Below are 12,479 nucleotides of genomic sequence, written 5' to 3'. Positions count from 1 at the left end.
GATAATATTTTCAATCATACGAATAAAATCGTATCGACAACTATCCTTCCCTCGAAAGTTGCGAACATAATTTTGTAATTTTCTAAACAATCGACCCCTTCCATTAATTTTATAAAAGTAAACAGTTAGCAATACGGTTTTTTTCACTGATGTCTACAACAATCAAAGCTAAACATAATTCGTGATGAGATACTACATTAGTGGTCTATATCTTGCGTTATTTCCATTCTCTCGTAACAGCGATAGATAAAAGAGACAGCATGGATAATATTGACCAATTCTTTAAGAATTCACATTACAATATTATTCGCTTGCTACTAAGTATTAGCGGTCTGTGGCCCTTTCATACGTTAAGAAGACGCTGCACGATATACTTCGTAATGGTACTCGTACTCGGATCTGGATTTATGTTCGAGGTAAATTAAGGAAAAATGTCATGTCACATTTTAGAGCACATTTTTTTACATATCTTTTTCTAGTGTGACCAAAAATTGTAGAATTTAAATATTATGCCTGACGGTAATTATATTGTTAACTAACATTTATAATATATGTATATATAGATTTATATATCGGGTGTTAAAAAAGTGGCGGATACGCTGTATAGGGGTGAATTCCTGATGTTATTTGGAGACGATGTTTCCTCAACGAAAATTCTTAACATTAGTTATCGAGGCGAATGGTATGAATCATCATCCAAATCTAGAAAACTCTTAAACATAGTAATGCTAAGGAGCACCTCACCTTGTACATTGACAGTTGGAAAAATTATGGTCCTTTCTTTTCCCAGTTTCAGCGCGGTAAGAGATTATTTGTAATGTTTTCTCTATTGTATATAAATGATCTTCTTGAATTAATAAGAATACTTTCTCTTTTCAGGTTGTACGTACATCTGCTTCGTATTTTACAGTCTTACAATCTGTACGGTAATGTAAAACTGTCAAAATTTTATTTCTGAAAAGTATAAAATTATCAATGTAAAAAGATGTATAATACCTCGTTACTTAAATAATGATAGAACGTGATACTCACATTCACGATAAAATAATTGAATAATATCAATATATTTACGCGTGTATTTTATTATCTTGACAAAACGTCACTGCGTTTCCTAAGATAAAAATCGCAATTTAATGAAATATATGACAGTCATTGTGATGCGCCGTCAAACTTGACTATATGCCGATAATGTCAAAGTTAACAAAACATAAATACGGACTATAAGATCATCACTATATAAAAGCAATCATTAAGCGTTATAGATATGCCTATGATTATATATGCTCAATTGTTGAGGCCTTTCATCTAGTAAAACAGTCAATCCGGCAAGCGTTTCCAATTTCTCGTGATTATATTTCATTCGATCTATATCCATTATTTTCCATCTGAGAGAATTTTTTATTAAACTGAAAATTGTGAGGTAATATCGGCGATACAGTAGTCTTCGTCGAATGCTGAAGATGGATTCACCGAGCGATATCTTTCAGTCTCGTTTATATAGACTTAATCGTATGCTGCTTTCATTACTGGGACAGTGGCCTTTTCAAAAGGAAAGATATAGACGAGTTGTCTTTGTTACAGTGTCCTTTCTTGGTATAACGCAAGCCATCACACAGGTATAGTCGTTCTATATGTTGTGACTCTAATTCATAGTCATCTGTAATTCATTTTTATATACTTTCGGGGAGAGGAGGGAAGAATCTTTTCTTTTATCTCATCGGTATATCGCAAAGATAATTTTAAAAGCAGAAAATATATATATATGTAAGATTTATACAAAGACAATATAATTATCAGTTGAAAAAATCGAAAATTATTAGTAGTTTTGAAAATTATTAAACCGATTTTTTGCATTTATATTTTCGCAAAATGTATTTTTTGCATCAATATTTTTTTATCTTGTGACACAAATTATTGGCTTCAAGGTACTCGCTTTAGTGACATTACGTGGCGATCTTAACGCAATTCTCGAATGTATACCACCATTAATAGTAGATTGCGTTTGCATTGTTAAGCTGATAAATTTATTTTGCAATATGGAAAAGGTATGCGACGATCGGTATATTAAACGCAAGGATTCACATTTCTAAATGAATGAAATTTCAAGCCGTAGATCAAAATACTTCTTATACATATACAAAGAGACTGGCAATCATGGGCTATCGAACGCGAATACGAAATTCTACATAAATTTGCGGAAACTGGAAGGAGCATCACAATCGGCTATGCTAGTAAGACATCGATATAGAGAAATTATTACTATATTATGTATTGAAATAAAAATAATAGAATTAATTTTAGTGTACAAACTCGTGTGATAATTGTCAAAAAATTAAGATACTTATTACAAATTAATTTAAATTATATGTTGAAAATAATTCATTTCTCGAAATGATTGTATCCTCAAACGTTCTTAAATTTAATTTTCTAGCACGCTAAAAATTCGAATATAATTTTCTTTTAATATTGCTTAAATTTAGGTGGCATGTATGTGTTTGGCTGTCTTTTTCCGGTTATGGCGATAATTCCGAAGATCATCGACGAAAACGTAGTATCCAACTATTCGACGCGGCCAGTGGGATTTCCATATCATGTCGAATATTTCGTAGATCTCAACAAGTACTATTATCCCGCCCTGATTCATAATTATCTAGCTACTGCCATTCGACTCACTACCATAGTCGCATCCGACACCTGCGTGGCTATTCTGGTGCAACATTGCTGCGCACTGTTTTCAGTCGTCAGGTATGTATTTGGTAAATCGACTAAACCAAAACCTTGATAACTTGATTTTTTCCTCGTTTCGCTTATTACTTATTAGATACCGACTGGAGCATATACGAAAGTCTATCGAACAGGATAAAAACCTCGTTTTGCTCGAGGAAGATGATAAGATTTACAAGAATTTTGCTTACTGTATTCGAAAACACGAAGATGCACTACAGTTAGTACATACATTTGAATAATTAAGAAAAATATATAAATTTTTAATTCGCTTTAAAAAGATGAGATTAAATACTTATCGAATCTTTTCTTTGAATAAGATTTGCGAGCCTCTTGAAAACTATTTACACAAAAGCGTTCTTCATTGAAGTCGGCTTAATTATAGCGGTTATGAGTTTGTCAGCCCTACAGGTTTGTGCTGAATATATGTGTATATTACGATATCAAATGCGATTTTGTAAATGTTCTAATTATGGTATTAAAATCGTTTCGGAATATTTAGGCGACCAGTGAGAATCTTACTCCGCAACTCGCAATCCGACACGCTGCTTATATAATTGCTCAATTACTACATTTATTTATCGCATGCTGGTTAGGACAAGAAGTGATCGATCATAGCAGTCGTGTATACACATCAATGTAAGCCAGAATATAAAATTTCGATTAAAATATAAATCTCGCAAATATATGTAACGATAGAAAAAAAAATAAATCAAATGCACAAAAAATTCTCATTACAATTTATAAAATTATATTAATAGAACTCTTCATATTAGTTATCGAGGCGAATGGTACGAATCATCACCGAAATCCAGAAAACTTTTGAACGTGATGATGCTAAGAAGCATTTCACCCTGTACATTAACTGTTGGTAAAATCATGGTCCTTTCTCTTCCAAGTTTCAGTGCAGTAAGACTTATCAATTTAATCTATATAATAATCTCTCTATATTTATTGACAAGAATATTTTTCGAATTACCATTTTCTAGGTTGTGCGTGCGTCTGCCTCATACTTTACCGTCTTTCGATCCGTACAATAAAAGTATCGGAAATTTTCTTGAGTAATATTATTATTAATAGAAGAGAAATGTATGACACCATGTTGTCTATATAATAGTAGAATGTCTACATTTACGTGAAGAACATTATAAATAAGAATAATTATCATCGTGCAAGATATCGAATAAGAATATTATCAACACACACAAAACTTCTTGATTTGTAAAAACAAAATTTTTAAATGATATAAAAAATATATAATATAAATTTACGTAAAGAAGGCCGCGCGCGTTCGTAGAATAACTTTCCCTTCATGCGTTATGCGTGTCAAACTATGTCTTATTGATTTCCACATGTCAGCTGATATTGATTTTTATTACGCAACACATTCTATTTTGTGTCGCTTCATATATGTGAATACTATATACTATAATGATCAGTTGATATTAACAAAACGATAATTAAATCAAATTTTAGCTATTATATGCAAGTTATTTAATCCTTTTTTTAAATAAAAATTTCAATGCTTAATTAATGATTATGTTTAAACACAATTATTAAATCAAAATGTTAAAATCAAAATTAATAATCAATGTCTCGATATCAGCTAATTGTTATATTGTCTTATAGTATTCATACATAAAAAACAATAAATAGCTGTGTAGTAAAAATTAATATCAGCTGATTAGGAAAAGTCAAAATTAAATGATATATCCGTATATACATGTAAATGTATTTATGTTTTTGAGTGGATGAGTTTTGTGTAATATAATTGATCAATTAAGGATTTATATAGTTCATGTTATAAGTTATTAATATTTTTATATTCGAATTTTTGTTATTCTGTTTCATCTTCAGCGTAAAATTCTTAAAAATAATTATGCTCTTAAGAGTGACATACATCTTATTAATATTCATTGTTTAAAAAAAATAGGTTTTTTTTTCGAGATTCAATATAATATATACTAAAAACTAAAAATTCGCGTGTATTAGAAGATTGACAGACAATTTTCGCTATCTTATTTGGGCATGTCAATTATTTATCTAATTGGTTCACACATTAAAATTTGCGACAAATCCATGTAAGATACGGGGGTGTTCGAAATGACCCTAGTTTCTAATCAGTACGACAATAACCACCGATTATTAAAGTCTTACAAGCATATCCATTAAGCATTTACATACACGCGCTCATTTCGTTATTAAATATTTAAATTTTAAATATAGTCATCGGAACTGTGACGCAAGTAAAGTATTAAGGTATATTCGTGTCTCAAGCTATTCAGTAAAACACGACCACGGACTCATTGTTAAAATTCAGGGTAATTAAATAATTTTCTTTAACTCTTAAATAAAAGTGTTCAACTCTCTGTAACGATCTGTTCTTTATGGTTGACATGTTTCTCGATTTTACCTTCCGTAAACTGATTCCAGTCGCATCAGCGAATAAACGATTCAAAACTTTAAGTGAATTTTATTCACAATTTTTTAAAATAAAGAATATATTTTTTCGTAATTAAATGTGGTAGAAAAAAATACAAGAAATTTTCAACAATTCAAGCAAACAAACAAAAATGAAGTTAATGAAATAAAGATCACAACACTCATATTATTCAATGTAATCAACGTAAAATGTATATACTTTCTCGTGACTGACTGAGTATTGATTTAACTTTCTTTACTCAGGAATTAATTTGTCATATTTCTCTTTTCTTCTATGTCGTACGAATCCACGATGTTTATAAGATAATATTTTCAATCATACGAATAAAATCGTACCGACAACTATCCTTCCCTCTTTTAGAAAGTTGCGAACATAATTTTGTAATTTTCTAAACAATCGACCCCTTCCATTAATTTTATAAAAGTAAACAGTTAGCAATACGGTTTTTTTCACTGATGTCTACAATAATCAAAGCTAAACAGAATTCGTGATGAGATACTACATTTGTGGTCTATATTTTGCGTTATTTCCTTTCTCTCGTAACAGCGATAGATAAAAGAGACAGCATGGATAATATTGACCAATTCTTTAAGAATTCACATTACAATATTATTCGCTTGCTACTAAGTATTAGCGGTCTGTGGCCCTTTCATACGTTAAGAAGACGCTGCACGATATACTTCGTAATGGTACTCGTACTCGGATCTGGATTTATGTTCGAGGTAAATTAAGGAAAAATGTCATGTCACATTTTAGAGCACATTTTTTTACATATCTTTTTCTAGTGTGACCAAAAACTGTAGAATTTAAATATTATGCCTGACGGTAATTATATTGTTAACTAACATTTATAATATATGTATGTATATATAGATTTATATATGTACAATATATTCGATTTTGAGATACTTGGCAAAATTAATATAATTTACAATCCGACAGTTCAATTAAAATTACATGTTATTATAATGTATTATAATTTATAATGTGTTGTATATATGATTATTATATGATATTTATATAATATAAATCATGGGAAATGTAGGTATTGGGATTAATAGATATTCGGCACAATACCTTCGATCTATTAGATTCTCTGCCAGTATTTCTTTTCGGTCTAGTAACTGTAGTTAAAATGATTTATGCAATATATAGATTATCAAAGGTACGTAAATAATAGTGATGAAGACTGACTAAGGCATAATAATAAAAATGATAGCAATAAATATAAAAAGTAACATAAGCTTTTGATCGTAAATTTTCTTTGCGCTACAGATAAAATTACTTCTAATCAATATGCGAGAGCACTGCCTTTCCCCAAAGTCAGACGAAGAAACTAAAATACATAACTCGCACGCGTTGTATGCACGAAATTTTGGATACATTTATACAGGTGAGTTTAACAGTTCAATGTAACAATAGTAATACAGTGCAGAAAAACAATAATAAAAATTCGAATATATTTTTATATAAAAAAATTTCTTCTAAATAAAATATTTCAAAAAAAAAAACATTTAGTATTTTATAATACTTTTATAGATGTTATTGAAAAAAGACATTTAACTTTCTATAATAATCGCATATTTCTTTGATAATAATCATAAATTATAAAAATTTGACACTTTTAAATAAATTAGGTCTCGTACTTGGTCACCCGGTCGTTTTTCAACTTATGACGTTAATGGCTAAGCTTAACAATAAGGAATCCGAAGAGAACGTTACGTCGTCAAATAAAGCGCACGGAACCCAATCTGGATTATCTCATCCCGTAAATTATATGGTCGATCTCGACACATATTATTTTCCAATTTTTATACACACGGCTGTATGCCAAGTGGCTTATACGTTTCTAATAGCTACATTCGATGTCCTGTACATAACATTGATCGAGCATTGCTGCGGGTTATTCGCAGGCTTGAGGTGAGTATGTAATGTGAGGTTGTCAATACACATCACAGATACATTTGCGAGAATGATATAATATGAATAATCAAAATTACGTTTATCCTGCGAATATACGTATCCGCAACAAAATGTTTAAGTCATCTTTTTTTTAAATACTTAGATTACAATATTAAATTTCAGGTACAGATTAGAAAATGCGTTTAATTTCGAAGAGAATGATGGTTTAATTATGTTTACACAGGATAAATCTTATTTGAATATCGTGTACAGTATTCGAAGACACACTGAAACGATGCAGTGAGTATATATGTAAATGAACATTAATATCTATGTTGAATAATAATAATGTAAAGTAATATCTTCACAATATATATTATATTAGATTTATTGCCATTATGGAGTCGGTATACAGTTTACCTCTCTTTGTACACGTGGGATGTCTTGTGATTATTTTAAGTATTGTAGGATTTCAGGTACATCAGATGAAATTTCTGATGACACTTTTTATATTTAGTTTTACATCATGCACAAAAACTATTTAATAATTATTTAATATAATTAATTTAATTTAAAATTAAATGTATATGAGATTTTATCATATTCATAATTTATTATTTATATTTTGCTATCTTTTTTAGGTGTTAACAAACGCGAAAAATGTAAATCAATTGATAAAATATTTTACTTATATGAATGTATTATTAATCAATATATTTTTTGAAAATTGGCAAGGTCAGAAAATCATAAATTCCAGCGAGAAAGTGTTCGACTCCGCGTACGTTTTGCATATATATAATATCAGAATCGAATAATATCTTTTATAAAATTTTTTTATAAAATCGCGCGTCATTTCGCGATAAAAATCTAACAAAATAATTATAAAAAAATACATTGAATAAAACATGCAAAGCTTGCAAAATTTTCAGATATAGTACAGAGTGGTACAATATGCCGATAGCGACAAGAAAGCTTCTTATAATGATACTGATGACAAGTAAAAAACCAGTGGTATTTACTATCGGTAAACTCTTCGTATTGTCATATATAACTTTTAATGCGGTAAGTATAATTATTCCGTACCGATACGCGATGCTTTATAAAAATAAAAAAAATTTCTTTAAGGTGTTACGCACATCAATGTCATACTTTATGCTATTACGGTCTGTACAGTTTGTACAGTAAACATTTTAAACGCAATGTGCATTTATACAGTTTGAGCATGCTGTAATAATTGAAGATACTAGTTCATGTAAATAATTTAATAAAACTCTGAAACAGAGTCCTTAATTTTTATAATAAAAAAAGTTCTTTTAAGATAAAAAAAACCAGGATTTTAGTCTACTAAAAATTGTCAAATATTTATCAATATAAATAATTTTTCATTTTGTAATCGTTATTATCGTCAATAAATTCTTTTATGTCATAAAATATTCAAAAATTTTTATCAATAACAATAAATAAAACAAACTAATTGTCTAGTTACATTATCATCACACGAAATTTCTTAACTTTAAAAAAATACTTTTCAAAAAGCAATATAAATTAACATAAATTAAATAAATTCATGCAAAGGAGATCGCGCGTTTGTAAAATACCTTTCTCTTCAGGTGTACTAAACTATGTTTTATTGACTTCCACATGTCAGCTAGTATTGAGTTTTATTGCACAACACATTTTATTTTATCCTGTTACACTTGTTTAAAATTATTAAAATCATTATTTAAATATTTATCGATATAATTTTTTTATTTCTAATTGTCGTAATTTCTATTTAAAATTTTTTGAATATTTTAAATTTCCAAGAAATAAAATATAAATCTTTAATATTATTCTATAATAAATATATTCTTTACGCGCATGTGAAAGATGCAATGTGTGACAATTGAAAAAAAAGAGTGTGCAAAGTATTCTCTTTTTCTTTCTCTTTCTCTCCTTCAAAAATTTTTATAAATTTTTATAAAATTATTATTTAATAACAATCAATGCAACAAATTAATTGCAACATTTTTCATGTTTATCACAAGAGGTCATTTCTTTTAAGGCATACGAAGAAATAAAACCTTCTAAAAGACCGTGCGTTTGCAGAATAATCTTTCCTGTAATTTTTGCAAATTAAGGAATTCTCTCTGATAAAATCTTTTGTTGACAGTTGAAAATCTTTATACAATAGCGCCAAGATAGAGAGAATCGATAACAGCTCCTTCTATTACAAAATGGTTTTAACTTTACGCAGCCAACTTGAATTGTTTCGAAAGAGACTACCTTTGATCTTGGACACCTTTGAGTATAGTCAACTGCAGCGCACAATTTTACAATTTCTAGAAGACAATTTCATAATTTCGCGATCGATCGCAAATAACCTCTCTGTTTACTTATTTCATAGCGTGTCGACGTATATATGTCGCACACACATGGCAATCAACGTTAAACGGAATCTTTAATGAAAGACCGCGATTGAGCTAATCTATACTCCTCCGTGTAAGTCGCAGTTCGAGTGAATTTCGCTCGCGGAAAACCGACAACGGCAATTGAGAAGAAACATGCTTAATATCGACGAGTTCTTCCGTGAGTCCAACTACAACAATCTCCGCATTCTGTTAACTATCTGCGGTATGTGGCCTTTTCAGGCGTTAAGTAAACGTTGCGCGATGTACGTCGGACTTACGTTTCTATTTATATCCATGATAATATTCGAGGTACATCGAGAGAAAGAGAGAAAGAGAGTGTTTCAAAGCATTGTGTACAGGTGGTGAAAAAAAATATCTGTCGCGGCTTTCTCAAATAAATGTGCATTTCTGTTTCCTCGTAATATTTCGTGCGATATTTTTTCCTTTTTTTAAATATCTCCATATCAAATGAGAGAAGCAAAGATTCGACCGAGGAAATTGCGATGATTTTTTTCTTTCACACTTTGTACACATTGTTATAGGAAATTGAAATTATACTAATCTTCGGAATTGTGATATATTGGTGGCAAACACAGGTACTGTGTTTGTTCAGGGTCTGGCCAGATTTTTTCGAAGTATTCGACTGTTTGTCGATGTTGTTTTATGCCATAACGTCGACATTTAAATTGATCTACACAGTGTATAAATTACCTCAGGTGCGTAAATAAAAGCGGTGCTCTTCTATATATAGTCATCTTAATTAAAACAATTAAGATAACAATGGAGCGTTATCAAGCAACATCGTATTTAAATTGACTTCGAGCTCGATCGACAGATCAAGATGCTTTTGGTGAAAATACAAGAGCATTGGTGCTCTCCAAAGATGGACCAGGAAACTAAAATCTTGAATTCGTATTTACTATTCGCGCGAAATTTTAGCTACATTTATGCAGGTAAAGTCATCGATACAGTAACAATAATACAGATTGAGTCTAATCAAAAATAAAATGTAAAATGTAAGTCTACAGAAACATATTCTATTTTTAACGGACTACACCATATTTCTATTTCAAGTCGAATTCTGAAAATATATTTTCTACAAAACTACCGACTTTATGTAATTTTACATTTATATCCTGTGCTAATTAATTCAAGAGAATTATTATACTATTCATTTTTTTATAAATATTTGACAGATTTTTTTCTCTCATAGAATATTTAATACTTTATAAAATAATTCGTTATAATTAATAAATATGTTTTATTTTCATCCCTCCTTATAACGATAATCACTTGTATTTACGCTATCTATTAGAGTCTAAAAATCGAATGTTTGCATATCTGTCAGGTATTATAGTTGGCCATGCTGTGATTTTTGCACTCACGCCTATGGTAACCAAATTTTTCTTCGAGAAATCTGTTGGGACCAACACGTCAAACCAGACGCAGGACGCACAACCTACCTATCAAATCAATTACATACTTGATTTACAAATGCGCTACATCCCACTTTTCATACAATGCTTTATATGCGAGGTATATTTTACGATATTACTGACCGCGTTCAATGTCTTGTATTTGGCATGTCCAACATTGCTGTGGCTTGTTTGCAGCTCTGAGGTAAGTTTGACGAAAGTATTAAATTCTTTTTTCTCAAATTTACGTATTTATTTAAAGTAAAAAAAATTACGCATTTATTTAAAATAAAATTTCGCGTGCATAATTACATTAATATAATGCATATTATATAAAATGTCGATTTTCAACATATGCGCGTTACCGAACTTTAGATATCGTTTGGAAACAGCCATCGAGTCTGAAGACAATGATGGCAATACAGTAACGACGTTCACGCGGAATAAATGTTATTCGAATATCGTGTACAGCGTTCGAAGACACGTAGAGGCGATACAGTTAGTATATGTGTGATAATTCAAAACGTTTTCATAAACAATCAATTGATGTGTTTTCGTGTCTAGATTTGCTGCTGAAATAGAATCACTCTACAGACTACCATTCTTCATACATTTGATAATTAACGGATCACTCATAAGTATCGTAGGATTTCAGGTAATTTATATTCTAATTTATATTCAGGTAATTTAATAACTACGTATATACTGTGTGTGAGCTCGTAAATATATTACATACACACACACACACATATATATATATATAAATATGATAAAAAAATTTCTAGGTAACGACAAATAAGGAACACATTACTCGTCTTTTTCCGTACATTAGTTATCTCAACGCGCTTTTGTTTAATACGTTTTTTGAAAATTGGCAAGGTCAGAAGATCATAGACTGCAACGATAAGGTGCATGAATCCGCGTACGTTTGATACAAAATTCGGAACATTTTTTAAATTTTACATAATGGAACCTGTACGAAAAATCGATTTATCTTTCACGCCAATGCAATGCATCAAAAACAAAAAACAAACTCATTTGACTTGAAATATTTTAGAATAGATAGACGTGAGTATAATGCGATTTGTGTTTGCAGATACAAATTGGAATGGTACAAAATGCCTATAGTATCGCAAAAACTTTTGATCATGATTATGATGAGAAGCAAAAGACCACTGGCGATAACTGCAGAAAAATTTATCGTGTTGTCCTATGTTACTTTTAACACGGTGAGTTTATAAGAAAAATTCCTCTCTCTCTCTCTCTCTCTCTTTCTCTTTCTTTTTTCCAATAATATAAAATTTTATTTAAGGTAATGCGTACAGCTTTCTCATATTTTACGCTTCTACGGTCTATGCAATAAAAATCGTGATCGTGATAGACAATTTAGGAGACATATTAGCGGCCAACATGATTTAATAATTAATTCGTTCATTAGAAGATACGTATCTTGTTATAAACTTCTTTGTATCTTCCATACAAAAATATTTTATGTAGCTAAATAAAACTAGAAAAGATATCGCAACCGTATTTATACTCGCCTTTTCTTTCCTAAATACTAGTGGTAATCGCCAAGAATACTTAGATACTTTGACTGTATCGCGC

The 12,479-nt window shown here is 30.1% G+C and overlaps 2 protein-coding genes and 1 pseudogene across 2 annotated transcripts; all 3 read left to right on the top strand.

Annotated features, from left to right (window-relative positions):
- The first annotated feature begins 1,460 nt into the window (after positions 1-1,460).
- On the top strand, positions 1,461-3,764 carry LOC145944820 (odorant receptor 9a-like). The gene is made up of 9 exons (XM_083053384.1): positions 1,461-1,616; positions 1,926-2,045; positions 2,114-2,231; positions 2,481-2,745; positions 2,822-2,944; positions 3,045-3,135; positions 3,227-3,363; positions 3,501-3,633; positions 3,714-3,764. The coding sequence occupies exons 1-9, from the start codon at positions 1,461-1,463 to the stop codon at positions 3,762-3,764; spliced, it is 1,194 nt and encodes a 397-aa protein (XP_082909510.1).
- Positions 3,765-5,730: 1,966 nt separating this feature from the next.
- On the top strand, positions 5,731-8,254 carry LOC145944334 (uncharacterized). The gene is made up of 9 exons (XM_083052598.1): positions 5,731-5,889; positions 6,213-6,332; positions 6,443-6,560; positions 6,805-7,087; positions 7,253-7,369; positions 7,455-7,545; positions 7,711-7,847; positions 7,999-8,131; positions 8,195-8,254. The coding sequence occupies exons 1-9, from the start codon at positions 5,734-5,736 to the stop codon at positions 8,252-8,254; spliced, it is 1,215 nt and encodes a 404-aa protein (XP_082908724.1). The 5' UTR covers positions 5,731-5,733.
- A 1,358-nt stretch (positions 8,255-9,612) lies between these two features.
- LOC145944819 (4-vinylanisole receptor-like) lies at positions 9,613-12,237 on the top strand (annotated as a pseudogene).
- The last annotated feature ends 242 nt before the right edge of the window (positions 12,238-12,479 follow it).

Source organism: Prenolepis imparis, unplaced genomic scaffold (genome assembly GCF_030444845.1).
Source record: "Prenolepis imparis isolate NDT839.2.m4 unplaced genomic scaffold, iyPreImpa1.0 SCAF_13, whole genome shotgun sequence".
NCBI lineage: Eukaryota > Metazoa > Arthropoda > Insecta > Hymenoptera > Formicidae > Prenolepis > Prenolepis imparis.
Note: the sequence above shows the minus strand (reverse complement) of the source record. Positions and strands in the feature narration are given on the sequence as shown.